Source organism: Rhinichthys klamathensis, unplaced genomic scaffold (assembly GCF_029890125.1).
Source record: "Rhinichthys klamathensis goyatoka isolate OS25496 unplaced genomic scaffold, OSU_Roscu_1.1 h1tg000015l_1, whole genome shotgun sequence".
NCBI classification, from domain to species: domain Eukaryota; kingdom Metazoa; phylum Chordata; class Actinopteri; order Cypriniformes; family Leuciscidae; genus Rhinichthys; species Rhinichthys klamathensis.
Genome location: NW_026606567.1, coordinates 1,246,690 through 1,273,307, shown reverse-complemented (window position 1 = coordinate 1,273,307; position 26,618 = coordinate 1,246,690). Strand labels below are relative to the sequence as shown.

At 37.2% G+C, this 26,618-nt stretch overlaps 1 protein-coding gene across 8 annotated transcripts in view; it reads left to right on the top strand.

Annotated features, from left to right (window-relative positions):
• baiap2a (BAR/IMD domain containing adaptor protein 2a) overlaps positions 1–26,618 on the top strand; it is a 106,051-nt gene that overhangs the window by 52,474 nt on the left and 26,959 nt on the right. For all 8 annotated transcript variants that reach the window (XM_056272339.1, XM_056272389.1, XM_056272381.1 and 5 more), the window contains exons 4-6: positions 16,522–16,583; positions 18,378–18,449; positions 25,117–25,254. In XM_056272339.1, coding sequence (XP_056128314.1) covers positions 16,522–16,583; positions 18,378–18,449; positions 25,117–25,254 — 272 coding nt within the window. The remainder of the gene's footprint in view (positions 1–16,521; positions 16,584–18,377; positions 18,450–25,116; positions 25,255–26,618) is intronic.

Below are 26,618 nucleotides of genomic sequence, written 5' to 3'. Positions count from 1 at the left end.
TTGTAACAGGTTCTCAGTTTATACAATGTGGTTTCGACTGGTGAATCTTGCTGGCTGGACCTTTTCCCCTGTGGACTAGCCCATCTGGGAGTAGGGGCTCTAGGGAAAAACTTTTGTTGGGGCTGCACACTGGTTGGGAACCGTGAGTTCAGCATTTCTGCACTGGCTTGGTATCTTTCAACTTCTTCTATCAATTCTTGGGGTGAACTTGGGTTATTCGGACAGGCAAATCGTTTAGCTTCAGCGGGTAGGGCTCTTACAAATCTGTCCATCACCAAGGAATCAACCACTTCAGTTGCTGAGTACCTACCAGACTCTAACCATGTCTTAGCCAGACGCATTAATTTGTGCATCTGTGTACGTGGTGGCTGTTCTTTCTTGAAGCACCATGCATGGAGCCTCTGTGCCCTCCCGAATTCTCTAAGACCACTGCGACTTAATATTTTTTTCTTTAAGGAGTCATAACTATTGGCCAAGGTTGGGTCTAGATCTAGGAAGGCTTTCTGTGATTCTTTAGATAAAAATAGTGCCAATATTTTGGCCCATTGATCTCTTGGCCATTTTTCTCTGAAAGCAGTTGTCTCAAAGGCATGCAAGTAAGCTCCGACATCATCATTCTCTCCCACTTTAGGAATAAAGTTACTAGCCCGTATCCTGCTAACATCTTGGGCTTGTTTCATTTCCAATTATTTAACTTTAAGGTTATTAGCCCGCTTTTGTTCCTCCAGCAAGTCAGCTTGGATTTGCTGCTGCACTCTATTACTCTCTATCATTGTTTTCAGTAACGCTTCCATTTTACAATCAATTGATTGTGTACTTAGCTTAGAAAACAGGCTTGAGGTCCTCCACGTCACTCTGGAACATAAGCAGTCATCCACTTGCACGCATTCTCCACCATATGTGACAGCATGAGAGGTTCAGGATCTTTAGAGGGTGCAAGTTCCCAGTAAACACCACTTCAACGGTCTCTTCAGTATGTAGGTGTGTTTAATAATTAAACAAAAGGTTTACAACTTAAATCTCTTCAGCTCAAAATTAACTTAATCTTTTTTGTTTCACAGAGGTATGTCCTTCCTCCAGCCACACACACACTAATCAACAGTTTCTCAGAGCCACTATTAGAGCCTGCTGCTGGTCTCATTAGCTTCAGCTGTACTCTCAGGCAGCCTGGGTTTTGTAGTCCTTAACAGACGGCCATCTTGCTCCAGCCATCTGAGGGTAATGTATCTGCCCTCTAGAACACGCCCTCTCATGATGCCACACTATTTGATCCTACTCTGCTCTGATTGGTCAGATGACCCAGTCTGTTGTCACTGGTCTTCTCTGCTCCGATTGGTCAGATGACCCAGTCTGTTGTCATTGGTCTTCTCTGCTCCGATTGGTCAGATTTGTTGGAGTCTTTTTACAGACTGTGTATTAAGAAGGCGGGACTTATTTTATTAGAGCTGCCATATTTGTCATTACAAATTTCTCCCATTCAATGTAATACCAGTGGGTCATAGCATTGAAAAAGCGATTAAGCTCTTATTATTATTTGTAATTCATCTTTTTGAGGTTCATATGTCATGTATCAGAGAAAAAACAGGCTAATGGCGTTAGTAAATGCTAGTAAGCCTAGGAGTTGTGTTATTTGTTTAGGAGGGAAATTGTTTTGTGCAGTCACTCCTTTTAATGGTATACTGTATAGAGTCCAATGATAACTTCTGACAATCTCTCTCTCTCTCTCTCTCTCTCTCTCTCTCTCTCTCTCTCTCTCTCTCTCTCTCTCTCTCTCTCTCTCTCTCTCTCTCGTTCACCTGGGCCTGTCGGAATGAGAGCAGCGGAGCTCTTTTATTAGCCCTGTGCCTCGGTCCCAGGAGCCCTACTTTCTCCTGCTCTATTTCTGAGAGCTGCACTGCATGCTGGGAGAACGAGGGCCCACACACACTCCCTCACCTTGCCCTTGATTTGCTGTCTTGGCATATATGTGCCGAGTGTCTTGATCCATGAAAGCCTTGTATATGTATGTTGCGTCTGGCATGGCTTTCATAGAGTTCAGAGCTGGAATAGTTAATAAGCTTCTGCAGCCCTGTGAAATTAGAGGCTTTCTGCTTTCCATCCTGTAGTGCTTTATTACAGAGATGGCTTCCTCTCAATTGCTGTTATTATAATATATCCTTTCTTTATCTTGCTTGCTTTCTTTTGCTTCTTTCTTTTAACTTTCATGATCTTTTTGTCTTCACACCCTCACTTCTCTTAGAGGTCATGTCATGAAAAACAGGATTTTTATTCCTTGCTTTTTAGAAACTGAGTTCAGGGTACACATCAGTAGTGGCTGAAACTCAAGAGGCTTTATTGCATACACAAAATTAATCTGGATTTTTTAATAAATGGTAATACCATTGTATTTTTGTGTTAAACAGTCAAAATAACTTCTCCTTCCTCTTGTAGCGTCTTCTCTTCTCTGATGATGTGTTTACTGGCATGAGGGCGTGATCAAGGGTGTGATCACTCACATGAGATCCACCAATAGCAAACCACAACCATCCAATCAATTCCCAATAGACAAAATCAAGTCCCGCCCTACATTTTTTCTTGTTCGAGGTGGTGTGCGTGCGCGTGTTTGTTTTCGCATAACCCTAAGCAAAACTATACTGCTCAAAGAGAAGAGCAGTTTAATCATAAATAGCTGGAGACAGGGCATGTCAAGCCAGAGATCCTGTCCTATTGACCCAATAAAATCTCTCCACTGTCATGACTTCTTCACCTCAGCATGTAGGACAGTTTCAGCACTGTTCAAAAACACAAATCACTGAATTCTCCAATGACCGTTTAGCTGAAGCCAGCAAACTAGCCAGCATTAATGTATAGACGAGAGTAAAAGCCAATATCTGAAAAAACTTTAGAAACAAATACTACAGCATTTCTAAATTTGTCCGTATTTTTTATTGGTATTTCCTGCAAATATAGCATTATATAAGAATAAATACATTGGGATTTATGGAAGATCTGTTTACTTTACATTAAGAAATCTTTGGTCCCACTTTATGTTATGTATTTAACTATGTACAGTAGTTGCATTAACAGAAAATCATTATTAGGTACAATGTACTTATTGTGTTGTATTACAAATACTTTTTTTGTTTCAAACTATTAATTTAAATGTTATTACATAGTAGTTAAAGACACTTAATATAAAGTGGGACCAAATCTTTTTTTTTTTTTACTGTGGAGTGCCATGGATGGTATATAAATACAATGATCATTCAGTACCATGATTAAAGCACCATTACATGCAATATGATTCCAACATTAAAGGGGTCATATAATGCCATTTTTGTACAAGCTAATATGATTCTTTAGGGTCTAAATTAAAAGTTTGTAATATACTTTAATTAAAAATTCTCATTAGTATTGTAAGAAAACACTTATTTTACCTGGTCAAAAACAGCTCTGTTTTCAGCACGCCGTTTCAGTGCATATGCCTTTAAATGATCATGAGCTGCGCTCACTCCGCCCCTCTGTTCTGTGCATACACCGTTTGTAACACAATAACACAATAACCATAACGGGTTGTTCAGTATAAACGTGGAATTATGAATTATATTGAGAACGTCATACATAGAAAACATGCCGTAATGTACCCTGACTGAGTGTAAACCTTAGACGCATTCATTGTGAAGCTTGCAGCTAGCGATTTGCAAAGATTAATATATTAATATAAAGTTTAATAAAACGTTTCACTCACTTCCGTTCTTCTGGAGGTTCAGCAGGAACACGAATATCTGGTACCGATCCTTTTTAGCAAAGCTTCTTAGCAAATCCAGCTTTATACTGACCCTCGTTTATAAAGCAGTCTGGTGTGTGAAATGATTCGCGCAAACATGAAAGCATTGACGTTGCTCGTGTGGAATATTCCCTTCGAAAACAAAACTCAGCCACTGCGTCTTCAGCGGTTCGGATTCAGGAACATTAAAATGACTGTGTTCGTTATTACACCCAAGAACAGAACACCACAATCGCTTAGACGCTATTCTGCTCATAGACAGTGCTCCAGCATATCAACAATGACCGCGCCGGTCCGGTCCGCGCCGCGCAGACTATGATTGACAGCTACCTCATGTGCGAGTGCGGGTCTTTGTTGAAACTCTCCCGTCAATCAACAATCGTGGGAGGGGCGTCCGTTTTATTGACGTCACAAAAACGAACGGCTTGATTTGAGGCAGGGGAAAACATATAAGGAGATTAAAACAAAACCAGTACAATCAATCAACTTGTAAAAGTGCATGTACCATTATGACCTCTTTAACAAAAAGAAATAAATAACTACACATACAATTCCTGTGGTTTTTCAAGGGTTTGTGTGAGTGAGCATCTGTGTGTGTTTTCTGCTTTGTTCCCCATAAGAAGCTACAGAATTTGAGGATGAGAAAAAGAGGGAAAAGAACGTGGTAGAGATGAGAGAGTCTGTAATCCTGACAGACAACACAGTATGTGAATGTAGCCATTAGAGCTGACGGGCGCTGCTTACACTCCCAAACTGCAGTTTTTGGCAGATTTGGCAGTGAAGGGCAAGTGTGAGGGATCCTCTCGGTACAGGCTGTGCTCCTCAGCTGACGGGAGGTGGAACCAATATGATAGGGCTAAAATGAGGTTCCATTAGGCAGAAAAATATACACCTTCTGGAAATGAGAGCATTTTCCTGAACTACGGCAAAGAAATCCAGTGAAATCCAATCTGTTCTTAGAAGAAACCTTTTCCTGCCTTGTTGTGACATGTTCGGCGTAGAGCACATTGATTCAGATGACCTCAGATGTGTCTTGACAGGAACACATTGCCACAAAGTGCATTTTAAAAGCCGTTGCTACAGTACTGTAGCATTTCATTGTTACGCTATAAGCTGTTTTACTACTAACTAGAGTTGTCAAAAGTACCGACTGCGGTACTGAAATAAAAAAAAATGTGACGATACCAGCATTTCCCTGTAGCATTTTGAGTGCTGTTGAAAGGTTTCTTAAACACCTCTGATTGGCCATTGTGTTGATGCACTCAACACATATGTCTGTGATTGGCTGTTGTGTTGACGCGCTCAACATATATGTCTGTGATTGGCTAAACTGATCAACGCTGCAAAAACATTTTGTTTTGACACTCCTCATCGAGCGCTAACACAGATACACGGGAGTGTTTGAAAGCGGCGTCTATGCTATATTAGGGATATTAGACGCCTGCTTTCAAACGCTCCCGTGTGTATCTGTGTAAGCGCTCGTGAAGAGCATCAAATATGTCATTGTTGATCATTGTAGTCAATCACATACATTACATATACGTTGAGCACGTCAACACAATGGCCAATCAGAGGGGTTTAAGAATCTGTTCAACAGCGCTCAAAATGCTAGAGGGAAATGCTGGTATCGTCACATTTTTTCGGTAGTAAATTTAAAACTAGACAAGCAAATAATTATACAACTATCAGATCACATGATTTTTACAAAAAAGTATTTAATAAATTAATTATTTATCTGGAACGGATCAAATAATTGCTAAACATATTTTTTTGGGCTGCAATAAGTCTTCTGGTAGCACTAGTAATGATGACTGTGATTCATTTGAACTTAACTGTTTGTTTGGGTGATTCATTTCGATTAACTAATTAAAAAAAAAAAAATGATTCACAGAATCAGACTTCCCCATGCCACACTACAATTGTTGTTGGTCTGTTTCACACATCTTTAATCCTGCTCCTGCAGGTCCACCTTCCTGCAGAGTTTATCTCCATCACACCAGCCTAGAAGTTTCCCAGGATTCCTTGAGACCTGGAGCTGGTTCAGGTGTGTTTAATTAGGACTGGAGCTGAACTCTGCAGGACGGTGGGCCTTCAGGAGCAGGATTTGGACACCCCTGATGTGAGCTTAGCAGCAGCATAACCGCAACAACAGGCTCATGCTGCTTGAAAGAACTGCAGCTGTGTGCAGAAAATAATGTGATGTTGGTGTTCGGCTTCATAAAACTCTGCATCGCAAAATATTGTGCTGATAAGAAGATTTACAATGCCTTTTCTCTATATTTTGTTCATGCTTGTCGGTTTAGTGTGCAAATTGCAACAATATGGGCTCAGCAATGATTATGCATCATTACTGCAGATGCAAGAGGCCGGACATTCACACATGCTGCGGTTTGCAGAAACAAAGCATTGGCAATTGTTTAATGAAAAAATGTTTGAGAAATGTTTAAAGTGCCCCTATTGCTATTTTAAATGTTTCTAATTTTGTTTTTGAGGTCTCCTACAATAGGTTTACATGCATCCAAAGTTGAAAAACACTTTAATGTCTCATACATTATAGCATCAACCCTTTTCTCACAGTGTCTGAAACGCTTCGATGAAGGATTCAGTCTCTCTAAACCCCTCCTTTCCAAGAGCCTACTCTGCTCTGATTGGTCAGATGACTCGGTCTGTTGTGATTGGTCTACTCTGCTCTGATTGGTCAGATGACCCAGTCGGTTGTGATTGGTCTACTCTGCTCTGATTGGTCAGATGACCCAGTCGGTTGTGATTGGTCTACTCTGCTCTGATTGGTCAGATGACCCAGTCTGTTGTGTTTGGTCTACTCTGCTCTGATTGGTCAGATGACCCAGTCGGTTGTGATTGGTCTACTCTGCTCTGATTGGTCAGATGACCCAGTCTGTTGTGATTGGTCTACTCTGCTCTGATTGGTCAGATGACCCAGTCGGTTGTGATTGGTCTACTCTGCTCTGATTGGTCAGATGACCCAGTCGGTTGTGATTGGTCTACTCTGCTCTGATTGGTCAGATGACCCAGTCTGTTGTGTTTGGTCTACTCTGCTCTGATTGGTCAGATGACCCAGTCTGTTGTGTTTGGTCTACTCTGCTCTGATTGGTCAGATGACCCAGTCGGTTGTGATTGGTCTACTCTGCTCTGATTGGTCAGATGACCCAGTCTGTTGTTTGGTCTATTCTGTTCTAATTGGTCAGATAGACCAGTTTGTTGTGATTGGTCTACCGCTTACAACGCGTGTCGGAAATGAAACGCCATTACCATATCAGAACATGATGGGGCACTTAAACAAATCAGCAGCAATACCATGTGGTGACAACCAATAGGAATGAATACATTTAATCACACATGATCTGTCTCCGGTCAGATGCTTTAGTGGAGTGAAGGAAAACTGGAGGATTCAATGTTACCGTGACAGTATCAAATTTTGATATGATAATTATTGAAACTTTATCATGGTATTGAATTACATTACAAGTAAAATTGTATGAAGCAAACAAATTATTCCAACCAATTAAAGTACACAAGTGTAAAGAACAATAATCAAGAATCAGAACATTTTCAACCAATATTTAGATATCTTTTCTGGGATGGCATGTTTTAGTTCAGATTCAGTAAAAATGTATAGGTGTAAACAAATGTTTGAAAATGTCATCTTTAAATATTTGATGTTGTTTGATACACACAATAGTAGTTAATACAAAAATCTGATTGGTTGGTTGAAAACAGTTTCATTTTTTTCACTTTTTTTCTCCACGACAAGTAGGTGTCAGAAACAGAAAGTTGTGCAGTTTTATTTTATGTTCTGTGTTAACCGCTGTATTCCTGCTTTTTCCGAACCAGTTGATGGAAAAGAACAATAATTTATAATTTAAAGTATCTAGAATTATTAACTTTTGAGGTGTCCACGATAACCATTGAGCATGTTCATTTCCGCAATATATAGTATTCCAGAATACCAGCAGCTATTTTTTTCTGTTCTATATGATTTGTCTCCGTCTAGGGAAAACGTGTGGAAAACCATGAATTGTCGCCATTCTGTGAGAGCTTGATCCGTACGTTGATAATCGTTCATCTTGTCATACATAATGTATCATGCACTGCTACAAATTATATACAAACACTTGCATAATGTACACTTTTAACAGCAAGAAAACTTGTCAAAATAATACGGCGTCTATTTTAATTGACAATACATCTCATTTGTGATCATATTTTCCATTGTAACGCAGCCCACCAATGACATTAGAGTACGAGCGCCCACTACGCCAACAACAATAGAGCCACTTGACAGCTTCCAGTGATTAAAGTCACTGCATGTGTGAATGAGCACTGCATGCATGCAAAATACTGTATGACACAACTAAGTACTATTTGATGTACTAGATGCACCAGTGCACCATGGGATACATGTGTTTTGTCAGAAGCTGCACCATGGGGAGTGATGTAATCTGCTTTCTATACAATAAGACAAAGGAGGCTACGCATCTCTATGTTAAGCTGATAAACAAAGTCCTCCATTTTGTTCTTCAGAATCTCGCTTTGGCTGGAAGCCTCAACGTTTCGACTGTTTCCATGACACCCTGCAGCGATCCACACTTGACCATTGTCAGTGATTCACTCGTTCTCCTCTTCCCAGACTGGTCCGGCCTGTCGGGTTTGCCTGCGGCTGCCGCGTCTCTCCGCTACCTGCGCTAGTTTCTTAAACGATGATGACACTCCTGCGCTTCAGATGTTCTCACATACATGTTTGCATAGAGCCGATGAGGTGAGGCAGGGACAGGAAGTTATTTGACTTATTTGAATAGATGGACTCAATCCAAATGTTGTGTTTTTTTCTCTCACACACACACATTTTTCTCTCCGAGTAGAGACATGCAAGGCTACAGGCGCAGATTTTCCCAAGACTACCTGCTCTACTGACTGACAGGTATCTGTTGTTCTCTGCTAGTTGCAACAGAGATGGAGAGTTTTAAATTTCTTATTTTATAAGCTGTCCTAATAAAAACTATTATTATTATTTATTTTTACATTATTTAAAAAAAAATGTCACTGTTTTATTTCACTACTTTTGGCAAAATCATAAAAAATATTATAAAATCAATAATTGTAATAATAATAAATATTATTAGTAATAAAATAATAATTATTAGTATTATTATCATAGAATTGGGATTCTTAATAATGATGATAGCAATGATAATTATAATAATAAAATTCATCATCATCATCATAAATATTGTATTTATAGATTTATTATTTATTATTATTAGTAGTAGTAGTAGATGTTGTTGTAATATTATAATAATAATAATAATAAAATATTATTATTATTATTAGTTTTAAAATCCCCTAAATTATTATTAGTAGTAGAATTTTTATTGATAGTTATATATATATATATATATATATATATATATATATATATATATACATGCATACATACACCAGATATAATTTTTGCTATTTTTTACTAGTGGGTGCAGGACACTATAGTTCATTAATGTTAATGAGGATAGCAAAATAAAGTAAACTGACATTTTATACCCAGAAATTCTTCATACAGTGGACTACCAGTAAAATCTATTAAAATGTTGGACCAAAAATTATTCAGACACTTTGACCTGACCGTGTTTTGCTTAAGTTTTTTTTTTTGCTTTAATTGCTAATGCGACCTTTTTACACCACAGACTGAACAAAATTAAGCATTGCTTAGTAATTGGTTGACCTAGAATTGACCTAAATTATCTAATTGTGTACTTAAATTTAACAGCTGACGCATATTCAACCCAACTCATTTGCGAGACAGTCTAACTTGGCCAAAACCAGTGAAAAATCAACTGTTTTGATAACTATGAGTTCTTGTCATATTTCATTACCGTTTTCTAATAAATATTATTTTTTTATTTCTCTTAATATTGATACTAATGATCATTATAATAAAAATCATGATCACCATCATAATAATCAGCATCATAAATATTGTATTTGTATTTATTATTTATTATTATTAGTAGTAGTAGTAGTGGTAGAATTAGTAATATAAATATATTGATATTAATAATCATAATAAATGTTATTATTAATAATATTATGACTTTTTTATTTATTTTTAATGTTTTCGCAAACCTGCTTCACTGTTTTTTTTTTTTTTTGTTTTGTTTTTTTTTTTTTTTTTTTTTTTGATAGTTGTTGTTTTTCAGCATCAATGTCATGTAATGCAACCACCAGATTTCCCCCAAGAGAACCTGCTGACTAACTGACGGGTATCTATTGTTCTCCGCTGAATGTGGGTTGTGAGGGAGGAGGAGAAACTGCTGTGACGTGAGGTGTGTGTGTGTGTGTGTGTGTGGTGGTTTTCCATGTCGAGCTCTCTGCAGTGACCGTGACTGCTTGTTGCCGTGTGTCAGTCATGCGGCTGTGCATAAAGCAGAAGGAATGCGGATGTCACACGTCTGTTTTTAAAAGAGCTTAGCGTACCTGCATGCAAAGAGCTCCTGTCAGACACATCAAAGCCGAGTCAAGTTTTCTAAAAGCCTGTTAGTGTTTTTGCTGTAAAAAGTCACTGCACATCTTTAACAACATACCAGACCAATGGTCTGATATCAATTTCAATATTGTTTACTCGTATTTGTTTGGTAACTGCCTCAGATCAAGTTTCTTTTGACTCGAGCCAAACCAAATCAGATTTTTTATCTGTTTGAATAAATGATCTAAAAGTGGATTGAGGAAGAAGCTTTTCCTGTAACGTATCGGGAAGGAAGGTTTGGGTGTGTCTGTGTCTTTGTGGCCACATGCACACTGTTGAGTTTTGGGAGACACATTTAAATGCAGGATTTAATCCTCTAAATCATTAAGTGAGTATGAAATACATGAGTCACTCCCGAACATGGCATGCTTGATGTGCTGGTAACCATAGCAACATTTTGGAGTCTCAGTTGTACTGCTTTTTTTCATAGTATCTATTAATTTATTCAAAAATATTTTTAAAATGCATTTCATACATACTATCCACTTTGGATATGGATTTTGGTGAATTAAAGTTGTTGTTGTTGTTTTACATAATCTCATGAATTGATTTTACATAATCTCATGAAAAATGTAAGGGTTGATAAAGTATGTGTATATATAATGACTAACCTTGATGTAATACTCAAGTAATTACATACATTGTCTTAAATTCAATATATTTTCAAAATAAAAGGTATATGCAGTTGTGGTCAGAATCATTGGCACCCCTATTAAATATGATCAAATATGGCTGTTAAAATAATTCTGCATTGTTTATCCTTTTGAGCTTTCAATAAATCACATTATGAAATAACTGTTTTTCTCCAATGCATGTTGGCCAAAATAATAGCCAATAAAATTCTCCAATAATGGCACCCCTAGAATTTGTAATGAGTAAAATCTCTCTGAAGTATACTCCCATTTATATTTACATTTTTAGCACACCAGGCTGACTAGGAACATTAAATTGTGTAGCTATGACTTAAAGAGGAGTATTAATATGAGAAAACATTAAGGCCAAATGTCCTTAATCATCCATCACAATGAGTAAAACCAAAGAATATAGTTCTGATGTGCAGAAAAAGATTGTTGAGCTTCACTAAATAGAAAGTGGCTGTAAGAAAATAGCTAAAGCATTGAAAATCCCCATTTCCACCAACAGGGCAATAATTAAGAAGTTCCAATCAACAGGAAATGTTACAAATCTGTCTGGAAGAGGACGTGTGTCACTCAATCTTTCCTCCTCACAGTGCATTAAGACAATATAGGTCTTAATGCACTGTGAGGATGAAAGATTGAGTGGCCAAAGACTCTCCAAGGATCACAGATGGAGAATTGCAGCGATTAGTTGAGTCTTGGAGTCAGAAAGTCTATTAAAAAAATGTAAACAACCCCCACATCACCACATGTTGTTTGGTAGTGTTTATATTTAAACCCTTATATATATATATATATATATATATATATATATATATATATATATATATATATATATATATATATATATATATATATATATATATATATATATATATATATATATATATATATATATATATATATATATATATATATATATATAGGGTATAAAACTAGAATGCCAACCGTTTAAACAACTATTCTGACCAAAATAATATTAGATTGGTCAGATGACCTGAATTTTTTGGGAGTTAATTTAGCTGTCACTTCCGTAAATAACTGAACTCTGTGTGTAGAGAATGAGATTAAGGACTAGAAGAAGGGTGACAACTGTACTTAGCTGTAGTGTGTACGTGTGTATCTGCGTGTTAATTGATCCCAGCACTAAGACCAGTCAAAAAACCTCTTTAGTTTGTAAGCACGGCTGATTCCCTTTAATCGGTTTAGGCTGCAGACTAATGTCTGAGGGAACCGCTGTTTTAAAGTCTGATCTGATGGTTTGTCCAGGAGGGGATTACATGATTTCATCATTCTGCACCATTTTAAAAAAAATGCGCAAGTAGTAGTTGTAGCATCAAAGCCGACGATCACAGGTAACGTCAAACTAGAGTTGTTTGTTTTGCACAATTGTGATGGACCACAATTATTCATAATCGTTTGCTGTGGGTTCAGATAAACCCATAAAGAAAACTGTCGTAGAGGTGAACACGGCAACTCCCATGATTCCACACTCCATCACGGTCTCATCAAGCTACATCTTTGTTATTGTTTTGAATAAGCGACCACTAGCGGTGAAACTTACATACTGTGCCTTTAACACGATAGTCCACATGAACTAAGAGAAACTATGTTATATACTAGTTAATTTTTAATATTATGTTTTATAAATTCACATTAGTACATTCACCCACATTAATAATGCTGTAAAACTGATCATTGTAAGGAGATGTCTAATGTTAATGAAGGAATATTGTAAAATGTTACCCACCATTTTATTAACAGCATTTATGCCCAGGACAGATAGAAAGCATCGCACATCAACCGCCCACATAGCTACCGGTTTCACTCTTGTGATTTGATTGTCCTCTGATTTATCATCACTGTTAAAGTAATGTTTCCAATAAGCTGCTTATGATGAGAATGGAAGTGTGTGAACTATTTTGCATGTTCTTACATTCGAGAAATGGAATGAAAATTAAAAAATTAAGGAATGCACAATTTTGTGTTATTAAAGTAGTACCTTGTTCCCGCTGTTCTGAGTCTAGCCTGTTTTTGTTCTTGTTTTGTACAGCTTTCTCACACTGTGTTTGCTTGGCTGAATGATTATGTTTTTGACTGGCAGCACATGCATATATAGATCATAATTAAGATTACAGGGTCAACTTAAACTAGTGGCCTGTAACAGTTGTATGGAGAGGGATAGTTCACCCATTTACTTATGTTTTCCATGGAGCACGAAGGGAGATCTTTTTTTTTTAAGAATATTCACACCGCTCTTTTCCATACGGCAAAAGTGTGTCAAGCTCCAAAAAGAACAAAATGATCAGTGCAACTTGTACACTATATTCTCAGTCTTCTGAGGTCATACGACAGCTTTGTGTGAGCAAAAAACTTCCCCTCCCTCTATAGAAGTTAAATCTCTTTCACGTTTTCACATTCAAAGTTAACAAGGGTCAATAGCTGGATCAGTGACTACAAACACAGATCATGGCCAAGAATTTTTGGAAGCACAAATCTTCAGCTGCAATAGAGAGCAAGATGTTTATTGAATGACTTGAATTTGGGTCTGTTTTTCTCACAAAGTTATCAGATGCCTTTTTGAAAACTGGGAATATGGGACTTTTATGTTATGTGTACTGCAGAACCTGATTTCACCAAGTTTAACATATCAAGTTTAGGCTTACAGCCAGGGTTAGGTGCTTCTACTTAAACCTATTATTTCCCTCAGAATTTAGGAATAAGTTAGGTGTAGGGTTAGGTTTAAGGGTAGGGATAGGACTACATTTTCGGACAGGAATGTTGTTCCATTATCAACAAAATATGTTGATCCAGGAACACGTCTAATTCTGCAAAATCAGGATGTGCGTTAATTACTAGTAGTCAAAGGTCAATATTTGGCATTTTTCAAAATTTTTGCATTGGATAAAGTGTTTTTCTGATTGCTCGATAAGTGTTAGACTTTTATTATGACAGTACTAGGACTTTTATTTTGACAGCGACCATTCGGGAGCCTCCATTCTCTGTCTTCATTAGTTTAATGTCTTTGTCGAACAGTTCTGTCTAATAGCAACTTTATCCTTGATTTCAAACTGTGCTGCACTATATCCAGTTGGCCAGTATGCCATATTAATTTCATATTCACTGTGCATTGTATGTAAAATTAGCATTACTGGTCTTTTATTTGAGAAAATATGATTACCAGTGCGCACAGACTTACTAAGTGTACGTTACTATTGGTTACAGTGTTGACTTCCCTTTTAGTCTTGTTTTTAACAGTTTCTTTATTTGTTTTGCATGTTTATTTTTTCATATTGATTCATTTTCAAATTATTTTTATTTAATGAATATTGATTAAAATACATATACATTTCAGTTGCACTTTATTTTACAGTAGGTGCACTTACATGTACTTACAGTGAACTTACCACTGGGTAATGGTGCGTTCAAGTCCTCCTGGGGAAGTTCGTACGTACGAGGTGGGAAGTCGTGTTTACGACGGCAGTGCGTTCAAGTCACTTTCGTCGGAGGAAGATGGCGGAGTACTTTCTCTTAATTAATTACACAAAAACACAGTAAGGTTCTTAAACTCTTGTTCTAGAAAATGAAGAACAAAGAAATGTGCACTGGATGTACTTTGTTTTTTTATGTTTTTAATTAATTTATGAAGCCACTGCCAACTTTATCGTTACATGTTGCACTGTTATACTATAATGCCATCATATTCTGTGCAGGAAATTCGCTTAACTGTGCTGTAAATAAGAAAACATTGACAATATCACTGCATAATATTTAAGTATTGTGGTATTCCGCCATGTTTCTCAGTGACACGCCCACAACTCGGAAAGATCGGGGCTTAGAGAAAATCCCGAACTCCCCACTGGTATTTATGACATTGTGGTGGCGTTCAAGTGCGTTCAACTCGTAAATACGATCTATACGAGATGACTTGAACGCACCATAATATAAGGTAACTACATGGGTAAAGGGTAGGTTTAGGAGTAGGTTCAGGATTAGTACATAGTTACTCAGTTATTGTAGTTACTATAGCAAGTATGTACATGGGTGCTACCTAAATTTAATTGAAAGCTCTCAAAGATAGTGGGATCAGCCATCAAAAAAATCCATTGTTCAACCAGTAGTACTTTCCCGCTTTTTAGAGCTTGACAGCCCTGACCACTTTCTGCTTTTGTTAAGGTCAGGGTTATGGAAAAGAGCAGCATGAACACTCGGCTAAACATCTCCTTTTGTTTTCCATGGAAGGAAAACGGCTTTGGGACATGATGAAGATGAATGAATGATGACCTACTTTAATTTTTGGGCGAACTGGTCATCATTAATCTCTCCAGGAGTAAACAACAGACATGCTTTTCTGAGCCCAATGCTTGTACTCTTCAGCGAAAGCTCTTCAATCATGTGTATGTGGTGTAAACAAACGACCGGGGATCCGATGTGTGTTGTTACACTATACTTGACGGTTTAACAGTCAGTCAAAGTGTTCAAGCACGCGCAAACACTAAATCCGCTTTGTACCATGCTTAGAGACGTTCTATACCACCTAACTTTAGGCTGGCGTGCCGAGATGGGCGGAGGTCAGGCCGGCTCGCTGTTGTCTTCCATTGCTGTGTGTTCTTTTCGAAGGTCTTCTCTGTGCTCTGCTCACTGTCTGTTCCTTTCTTCACAATGCATTGCATATTCAGAAGCAGCAGCATGTAGGTATATTAAAACAACTTCCACCAGCTGCATGGCCTCTCTTTTTTTTTTTTTTTTCTTCTTCCTGTTTTCTTTACTCTTCTGCAATAAGTTTCACAACATTCTGACAGTCATCCTGCAGGAGAAGCACTTTAAAACCTTTTTTTTTTTTAAGACAAATGAAACTGATTTCTGATTTACAGTCAAGATTTCTTTTGGTTTTGTTTTAAAGGAACACTTCACTCAAATGTAAATCCTGTCAGTATTTACTGACATTCGTGTCATTCCCAACCAAACCCATATGCTGTTATTTTTCTCTGCGGAACACACACACACTCGCACAAAAGAATCTTTTCCATAAAACAGTAGTTCAAAGTGACCATGCCTGTCAAATTTCCCCCAAAAACCACCATTAAAAGCGCAATAGTCTTCTGAAGTCATATGATAGCTTTCCACAGAAAAAAACAACAGCATATGGTGAGTAAATAATGACAGAATTTTCATTTTGCGATGAAATATTCCTTTCCTATACACTGAAATGTTCAAACCCTGTTTTGAAATGCTTTGTATTTTTGCTCATCCGAGTGTCTTTGTTTGAACTCCACCCTTTCATTCTGTCGTTCATGTCTCGGTCTCAGTGTTTCATGTCTTTTGACCGTGTCATTGTCCCCATGTTTGCCCATCTGTGGTGTGTGTCTTCAGTGCGATGGCATGGTTATAATGCACGTTGGGACTTATCTTGCTTCTCTTCCTCTATCTATCTTTCTATCTTTCTTGCCTACTCCACCCTAACTCGATCAGTCTCTTTAACCTTACTACGTTTTTTTTCTCTCACTTGAATCACATGATTATGAGTCCGTTTCCTGTTGTTCTCTCTCTTAACGGACGTCTGTCCCTCTTCTCTGCAGGGGACGTGCTTTTCCAGATGGCAGAGGTCCACCGGCAGATTCAAGTGCAATTAGAGGAAATGGTGTGTACCCTTCTCGCACACAGTCCATTTCTCCTCTTTATTAAAGGATTATTTAGCATAGATTACATTACAACAGTTTTTGACATGTTCGCAGGTTCAATACAAGTTTAAACGGCTAACTTTAGCTGTAAGGCAAACTCCACCCATAGGAATTGCATCAAAAGGAGGATTTACAAGTTTGCAGTTGAAATAAAGATGTTTTCACTGAATAATTAATGTAACCACTTAATCAAAATCAATGTTTCTACTGTAAAATCCTTTACTTCAGTTGCAGCGGTTACTGTAACCACAGCAGGTAACACTTTGTTTTAAGGTGACTTGTTACATGTAATTGCTGTATTAATAATGGTGAATGATGCATAAAGGGCATGTTTACACGACGATGATGTACTAAAAATGGAAATGTTTGGTAACACTTTACTTGAAGGGGTGTGCATAAGACTGACATGACACCTTCATAACCATGACATGACATATGTCATGAATATGAAGTAGGGTTTATGCATGTATGACAACTGTCATTAAGTGTCTTTCGCTCAATAATGACATTTTGAATGCAAATATGACATTAAGATGTCTTTATGACATCTTGACATCAACCCTAACATCATAACCTGTCAGTGTCTTTGTCATGACAACTTGACATTAAATTAAGTTAAACTGTCATGTGGTTGGTTTCGACATTGGCTGCCGTGAGGCCATTATAACTGTGTCATGAATATTTTTCGTGACCTCAACTACAGTGGTACACATTCAATTTGTCATTAAAAAGTTATAATGGCTTCATGACAGCCAATGTCAAAACCAACCACCTGACAGTTTAATGTAATGTTAACCAATAAAGCTAAGTGTTTTCTTAAGTTTGATAATTAATCTGCTAGGTCATGTTTATGACAGGTTGTGTTGTCTTAGTAATGTCAAGTTGTCATGACAAAGACACTGACAGGTTATGATTTATTTGTTTATGTCAAGGTGTCATAACACATCTCAAACAATGTCATATTTGCATTAAAAATGTCATAATTGAGCGAATGACACTTAATGACAGTTGTCATAAACATGCATAAAACATGTGTCATGTCATGAATTATGAAGGTGTCATATTAGTCTTATGCACACCCATTCAAGTAAAGTGTTACCAAAAGTTTTTCCTTTTGCATTTTTCACGTACAGATGCAATGTTGTAAAACAAACCCCGTTCACACAGATCCTTGAAGACCAATAAAAAAACGCTGTATAATTCTTCCAGGCCAGTAGTTGGCGATGTCACTTTGTAAAGAAACACTACGCACCTATAGACTGAACACGTAATAAACATGCGCATGATTTCACCGTTTTCACAGATTCATGTTTTTGTAGTTTACACTGGGACGATAACGGTATCGTTTTCATAAACTTGCACTTTGAAACCCTTTTAAAAAAGTTGAACCCCAAAACACTGTTGTCGTGTAAATGAACGGCCAAAACGCATAAAACATTTTCTGTTTTTAGCTGAAAATGGTGTCGTGTAAACGGCCCCTATGTCTACATGTATGGTAATATTACTTGGTGCTAATGTATAATTGCACTGTAACAAGGACACCTTAAAATAAAGTGTAACTTTTAAAGTTTTTTCATTTTCTTTTAAAAAAAAAAACTTAGGAATGAATGTGCTCATCAACATTATTCTAAAAATGTGGTCGATGGTGTATTTGAACCTTTATATCATGGTATAATCTGCACAAATCTGTGCTTTCAGGTTAATAAAAAGTCAATTCAACGAACTTCACTCAGTTTTTCTGCTTTTTTTTGCAGTTGAAATGCTTCCACAACGAGCTGCTGTCAGAGCTGGAGAAGAAGGTGGAGTTGGACGCGAGATACCTGACTGTGAGTCCGCACCTCATCCTACTCCTTACACTCCTTACGAGACGCACATTGAGCTCACTAACACTGAACAGAAGTGCTTCTCCTCTACTTTAGTAATACACATTCCCCTGTTGGGCACTGATTGGCACAACCAACACACACACTCCGCACACACACACTTTTCACAATCCATTTAGTGTCTGATTAATAAAAAACAATTTACGGGTTTTTTTCCGCCTCGTTTCAGTTGGAAATGCATCAGATTATGGAAGTAAAATGGATTGAAAATGGCGTTTTAGGTTGACTTTAAAGGTATAAAGACTATTGGGATGCTTCAGTATGTCCACACATGGCATCCAGGTACCATTTCAGACATATACAGTACTACCATTCAACGTTTTCCTCAGTTCGGGTTGGTGAGATGTTTTAATGTTTTTGATAGAAGTCTCTTTTGCTTGTCATGTATGGAAAAAAACTGTAATTAATACTTGCGTATTAATTCCTTTTCTTTTTTTTTGTGAATCTTACTGATGCCAAACTTTTGAATGGTAGTTAAATAGGGTTATTTTGCATTTTTGAGTCAAATTTTGCCTTGCCTCTTGGCTGTCTAATGAAACATGGAGCCAAAAATATGTAAAAAATCTGGATGACTTTGCCGCCACTGTTTTTGCTGTTTTGATTATATACTCTACATTTTGGCAAATGTAGAAGGTAATTTGCAAACAGTTTATATTCACGGAGTGTCTATTTACACTAAGTGCAAACAGCCCGCCTTGTTGACAGAGGCTATTTACACTAACTCCGCCCACTGACGTCTGGTGGGCCAGACAAAATTACAGAGGACGCTGAATTGTCAACCGTAGCAATAGTGTAGGGGTAAGATGCGTGGCAGAAAGTTTTGACGCAAATTGACCCAAGTTCGAATCCGCCTTTTGCCGAACTCGCTCTACTCCCTTTTCCCATCACATATCAGATCAGAAAGGCATTTATTTTCAATAAAAATGAAGAATATATTCGAAAAGTGGAAATAAATTGTCTAACGTGTGTTTAATAATAAAGTGTTTATCGGTTAGGGTTAGGAGGTATTAGGGGTTGTCCCAATAAACCAGCATCCATTTAATAATTTTAATAAATATAATCATTTACATTGTTATTATTGCATACCTTTTAATGTACAACAACAGTGAGGTGCAAATAGTATCTGCTACTATTTATAAATATAAATAGCATCTAACTACTATTTACACTTATTGCAAAGAAAATACTGATATTTTTACATCGTGTAAATAAATAACCGCTGCCTTATATTTCTGCATTTTGCAGATTCTTGTATCCAAAGCAACTTAGTAAACAGTAATCAGTAAATCTGTTTCATTTCATTCAAACACACAACCATGGCATTGCAAGTGCCATACACTCTTAATAGTAAAGGTTCTTTATTGGCATTGATGGTTCCATGAAGAACCTTTAACATCTATGGAATCTTTTCATTCCACAAAAAGGTTCTTTATAGTGGAAAAAGGTTCTTTAGGTTATTAAAATGTTCTTCACCTATTTTTAAGAGTGGACTCTACCAGTTAAGCTACAGGAATAATGCATGCAGAAAATATGTACACTACACAGCATATATATATACTGTTCTTAGTATGTAGTATGCCATTCCAAACATACCCAAAGATCTTGAAGATCTACATCTTCAGACATTGGTCTTGCTTTTTCTTTTTTAGCAATGGCCCTGTTTTCCTGTCATTACTGTTTCCACTATTTTAAACAAATGAAAGTACACAATTTGCGGGACATTAAAGTATGTTTGGAGCAGTGCTGAGAGAGATATCTTTAGAGCGTGAGTGGGTTGGAGAGGAGCTGTGTAGAGCAGTTCATTGGGGGGGGGGGGGGGACTACTTGTCATCACATTGTATTCAGATAAAATTAATGCCTTGCTGTCTTGCCTTAGTTCTGGAGAGAGCGGTCTGCAGTCGTTCCCCTTGGAAACCAAACAATTTTTTTCTTTTTCCAACATGTTGAGTTTCTGCTTTGGAGTCTCTATTTAAGTCTGTAAGATTATTATGATATTCATTTTGTGGTGCTGCTGCTGTAAGAACACAGTTTTATAAAGATTTACTGTGACATAATGTATAAATATGTGTCAAAGGTTCCAAATGCTGTTCTGTTCTGCCCACAACAAATCAAAGATGAGTGCTATTAACTATTAAATGGTTAGTTCACCCAAAAATAAAACAATTATCCCATAATTTACTCACCTTCAAGCCTTCCTAGGTGTCTATGACTTTTTTTCTTTCAGCCAAACACAATCCGAGTTATATTAAAAAATATCCTGGCTCTTCCAAACTTTATAATGGGAGTGAATAGTAACCGAGATTTTGAAGCCCAACAAAGCGAATCATCCATCATAAAAGTAATCCATATGGCTCCAGGGGGTTAATAAAGGCCTTCTGAAGCGAAGCAATGCGTTTTTGTCAGAAAAAATATCCATAATTGTAACTTTATAAACTAGAATCACACTCAAAAAATACTCTTTAAACTTACTTAATTTAATTATGGACAGTGGTTCCACACAAGCAAATTGCGTTTTATTAACATTAATGGGATTTTTTTTAATCTATGTAAGCTCCTTGTGTTGTGACAACACAACTGAATGAGTCCAAACGAATCGATGGGATTGCTTCCTCTAATAATGGCAATGTAATTGAACATTAAACACAATTACACACTATAAAGTCTTCCCCTTTCCTCATTTTCTCAAAAACACATAAAATAACACTTAATTTCAACATTTATTCTCTCTTAATTCAGCTATATGCAAAGCATGCTGGGAACTAACAAGCACCGCCCAGTTTAAGTTAATGCAACACAAATCATTCATGTAATCCAACACAAACGGATTAAGTAAACTTTAATTTTACATATTTAAGCAGATTGAACACAATCAAATTAAGTTTGGACAAAATGTAGCAATTGTGTTGCTTAAGCTCATTTAAAGCAATTTGAACAAGGAGCCAAAATATTTTTTTTTCATTGCAATATATTTAAAGCATTCCAGGGCAGACTTTCCGAAATACTCACAGAAATGAAAGACTTTGCCTTTAGATTAACTTTATATTTTCTCACCTTTCCACTTTCTTCACACGGCATCTTCATCCAATACGTTGGAAAGAGTCACATCCAGGGTTTTTTGAATCGCGAAATTAAACTCTTTACATTAGTTTAACGAATGATAATTAAGTATAGTTGAAAATTATAAAGATTAAGTTAATTAAATGCAATACAATAGTGTTTTGGTGGTAAAAGAAATATATGTGTGTTACTTTAACAAAACATATTTGGGTAAAAAGAACAGTGCCACAAAACCATTTTTTTTTTAGTGTACTGGCTTCCGCACGCGAGTCTAGTTCCGGCGGAAGAGTGAGCTCTGACCCGACGTATGACGCATTGACGAAGGCGGAAGCGCAGAGGAAAGAGCAAAACAAAACACCAGTACGAATTAGAAACGAGAACTAAAACGAGAATTTTTACAGAGAAATGTCGGAAGAGCTTGAGCTTGTGAGCTTGACCCTCACCTAAGATTACGCTACGCTTACATCCTACGTCATGCGTCGGGTCAAAGGTCACTCTTCCGCCAGAACTAGACTTGCGTACGGCCATTTACCGGAAGCCAATGATTATAGTTTATAAAGTTATAAACATGGATATTTTTCTTACAAAAACCCAGCCCTTTGCTTCAGAAGGCCTTTATTAACTCCCTATGGATTACTTTTATGATGGATGGATGCGCTTTTTTTGGGCTTCGAAAAACAAGGTACTATTCACTCCCATTATAAAGCTAGGAAGAGCCAGGATATTTTTAATACTAACTGTGTTTGGCTGAAAGAAGAAAGTCATATAAACCTGTGATGGCTTGAGGGTGAGTAAATTATATGATAATTTTCATTTTTGGGGTGAACTTAACCCTTTAACTGAAGTTAACCAGCCACACGCTCCATCTCTTGTATTCCAAGAGAAATCATGATCCATAACACATTAGACTTGATTTATATGTATTCCTGTTGTGCTTTGTGAATCATTCATGTGGTGAGAAAAGGGGATCATGGCTGGCAAAGCAGAAACTTCCTTTCTCTCGCTGTAGATAGAGCGATTGCTCCATCACTCACATGTAACGCTGTCTTTGTAGACACATTCCTGCTGTGCAAGAATCTGGTTGAGCTGCCAAACTATTTATAGACGTGCAGTCTAGAGATCATTCTCTCGACGTACCTACCTTGTGTAGGATGTGCGAAGATTTTTATATCTAGAAATGTTCTCATCCAAGTGTATCAGCCTCCAGAATTTGGCCGTGAGCCATGTTGTGCGGTTGGGAGTGAAGGCCTTCCCTTCTTTCTTCTGCAGACATCAGAATGCACTGCCCTGAAACCCCAGACCTTCAGCTCTGTTCCAGACCCCAGTGAGTTGTCTGGCTTTTCAAGGCATCATGGGATCCTGACATGAAGGCTGTTCCCAGCAGTTGCTGCCTTCCCCGAAATATTGGTCATATTCTACACAATACTGGATGACGTAATTTAAATAATTACACAAAATATTCATTTGACCTGAGTTTTAATGTTTTATTAACTCATTAAACGCAAAACTTCCACAAAGAAATCCCGTTCCTGGAAAGCGTATAGTGCTGCTGACTTCAGTAACCCGGATGAGCCTGTGTTATGTGTTTTCAGCGGTTGTTATTAAGGAATAACATACTGCTGGATGGCACGATTGACCAATCAGAATCAAGTATTCCACAGAGCCGTGTAACAACGGTAATTAATATGATTAGCCTTTTGGTTGACTACGTTATCAAACAGCTAATAATGTGTTGCTAATGTTACACAAAACCATGTTCCCGTTCGCCATCTTAGAGAGTATAGATGACTCAACTTAGAGAGCATAGTTAATGATATGCTAAAGCCCACCCAAATTTACGTGATTGGGTGCAACATGTTTGTGACGTAGAGAACGGGCGATTTCAAACCGTGTTTTAGAGACTCTCTTTTTTTCACTGCAGTTTTAAGCCCCGTTCACACTACACGCGACCAAGCGACGCGATACCATTCATTTCAATGGGGAGCTGGCGATTTCCGGCGACACGCGCGACAGCGACCGTTGGCGACCGGATGGGGCGTGTCTGGCGACGCGACAAAGTTGAGATCTGTTTAACTTTATGCAAATGAGGAGTGACTTTCGGGAGCGACAACCAATAGGAGCGGAGCGCGTATGATCCTTCTCCACATCATTGGATGTCATTCATAAAGGCAACCAGTAGTGGGAACTCCCACTAGCGACCTCATCGCAAGCCACTGGCGACATGCAGCGACAAAGTCGCTTGTAGTGTGAACGGGGCTTTAGGGAGAAAATGCTCAGCATATGCTTCTGAATTTGCACATGGTTTGTCTGAAAGCATATTAAAAACACCACATAGACATATATAAACAACATTAAAAACGTGATTTTCACCACAGGGGGGCTTTAATTTGATTTATCATTCAGTTCAGGTGTGTGTCGTTAATTATCCTTGTTTGCCAGTGTACTTAAGTTTCTCTGTTTCTGTCCATTGCTGTGAGGTCTCGTCTATGGTTTAGTTGTGTTGGATCGCTGTTTTCTGTTTGTGGATATACCTGTGGATTTATTAAGAATGCCCGTTTCCCTTTATCTACGTTTTCGTGTGGTTTACAACACAGCGTTGTGACTACTATTATTATTATTATTATATAAAAGTTAAGATGTTAGATAATGATTATTATTATTATTATTATTATCTAACATCTTAACTTTTATATAATAATAATAATTATTATTATTATTATTTCATCAAAATATCACAATTATTTAGTGGCAGTCTACAGACTTGTTAACTCACAACTGAATCTGACAATTATGATATCAGAATCAATTGTGATCTAATGTTTATACAATAACAACAGCAATTATAATAATAATAAATAATAATAATGATAATAGTAATAACAATAATTTATTATTGTCATTGTTATATTTGTTGTTGTGGTTTTTTTAGAATGCACATTAGCTTATTTTCCATTAACATGTTAAAATTTACAACAGCACATAAAAATGTGGTCTGAGTTTCACAGAAATGTAAATCGGCACAGTGTCAGTAGGTGGCGCTTATGGAACAGCCGAAATCCTCTCGCTTATTTCCGCCATTTTTTCCAAACAAAACGAAACCTACGTTGAATGCTGTCAATGTTCACCATGAGTTTTTCAAATGCTGGCAATCAAATACGGTTTTAATGATAATTATGTTAAACTGTAAAATTAAACGTCGAAAATTATACCGTGGTTTATCGTCAAGCCGGTAACCGTTTCATCCCTAACCCTCCATCAAGATTTAGGTTGGCGACCCCTCGTAAATCTTTAGCGACCCCCAGGTTGGGAAGCACTTCTGCACACGAGTGACGACTAAGAAAGGTCCTGCTTATGTAGGCCGTTTACAATCAGTCCATTGCAGTCGAGATTTGCCTTGAGGAGAGCAGCTGCTCATGTAGACGGCAGATAGCGAGTGTTTTGGAACATGACATGACTAGTGGGTATTGACTCCCATGTCTTTCTTAATTCACTAGCTACAGCCTGATGAATTCTGCATTTACCGACGGTGTTCCTTGTGTTTTTTCTCCTGAAGGCGGCTCTTAAGAAGTACCAGATGGAGCACAAAAGCAAAGGAGAGAGTCTGGAGAAATGCCAGGGTGAGCTGAAGAAACTGCGGAGGAAGAGCCAGGGCAGCAAAAACCCCTCCAAGTACGGCGAGAAGGAGTTGCAGGTGAGCCCCCACACCGCTGCGGGTCGCGTACAGAGCTAGCGTGCCGCTGTGGGCTCCGTCCCGGGCCTTTGAAAGGGACGGAGGTGTATGGATAGGCTCTGGTTCAGCAAGACCACCTACATCATGCTAATGCTGAGATGATTTTTTTACCAGCGTCTGAATGCAAGAAGTGCTGTGAGCCTCTTGAGGCAGTGAGAACACAATGGGTGGGCGAAAGCCGTAGGTGTGTATACAAACAGCGCTGCGGCGTATCAGCTAAGAGGTTGTGCCGAACACACACACACACGCAAACATCACGGCTGTTTTTTACTAACTTTCTTGCCTGTGTAAAGCATGCTAGTGGACCAGGCCCCAACCTACCGGATTAATTTCGGTGTGAATGCTAGCCTGCTGAGAGGAGTCTTACACTACGACAGCGGGGCTGTGGAGACCCGGCACAGATCAATAAGCCAAGTACATGTGCTCTGGGGAAGCTTACGCGCTCTGCCGGTGTGAAAGAACGGCCCTCCTGACCCCACTACTGAGTCATGATATATCCCTGATCAGCTCACACTTCCTCAAAATGTAGCTGTGCAGCTCTGCTTTTAGCTTTGCCGTTTTATTTTCAGTTTGTAGTAATAATAATAATTGTATTTAGATTGTTTGGATTATTATTATATGATAACAACAACAATAATAATAATAATTATTATTATTATTGTTAATAATTATAATAAGAAATTATTATTATTATTATTGTGCTTAGATTAATATTATATTATTATTATATGATAAAAATTATAATAATAATATTATTATTATTAGCAGTAGTAGTATATTTATCATTGTCTAGATTATGATAACATCAATAATTATAGCTATTATTATTATTATTATTATTGTTTAGATTATAATTATATGGTAATAATACAACAAATTATTATTTTATTATTATTATTATTATTATTATGGTAACAATAATAATAATATTATTATATGATAATAATTATTATTATTATTATTATTATAACACTTATTATTATTATTATTATTATTATTATTATTGTTATCATATCATAATATAAACATAATAATAATAAGTATTATTATTCTTTTTTTATTATTATTTTTATATCACAACTAAAGTTTTAATTTTCAGTTTGTTTCCTATTTCTATTTAGTTTTTGCAGTAGCATTTTCCCCCATTTATTTTTCCCATACGGATTAAAAAAAATGTATAGAGCTCAAACCAACCAGCCAGGAAGTGAATCCCATTACAAACTTTGATTTGAATCGAGAAAAAATAGATAAATAATCAAATTAAAAAAAGATGGATTAATATATAACATATGTAGAAACAATGTATTTTATGTTTATTGCAAAAT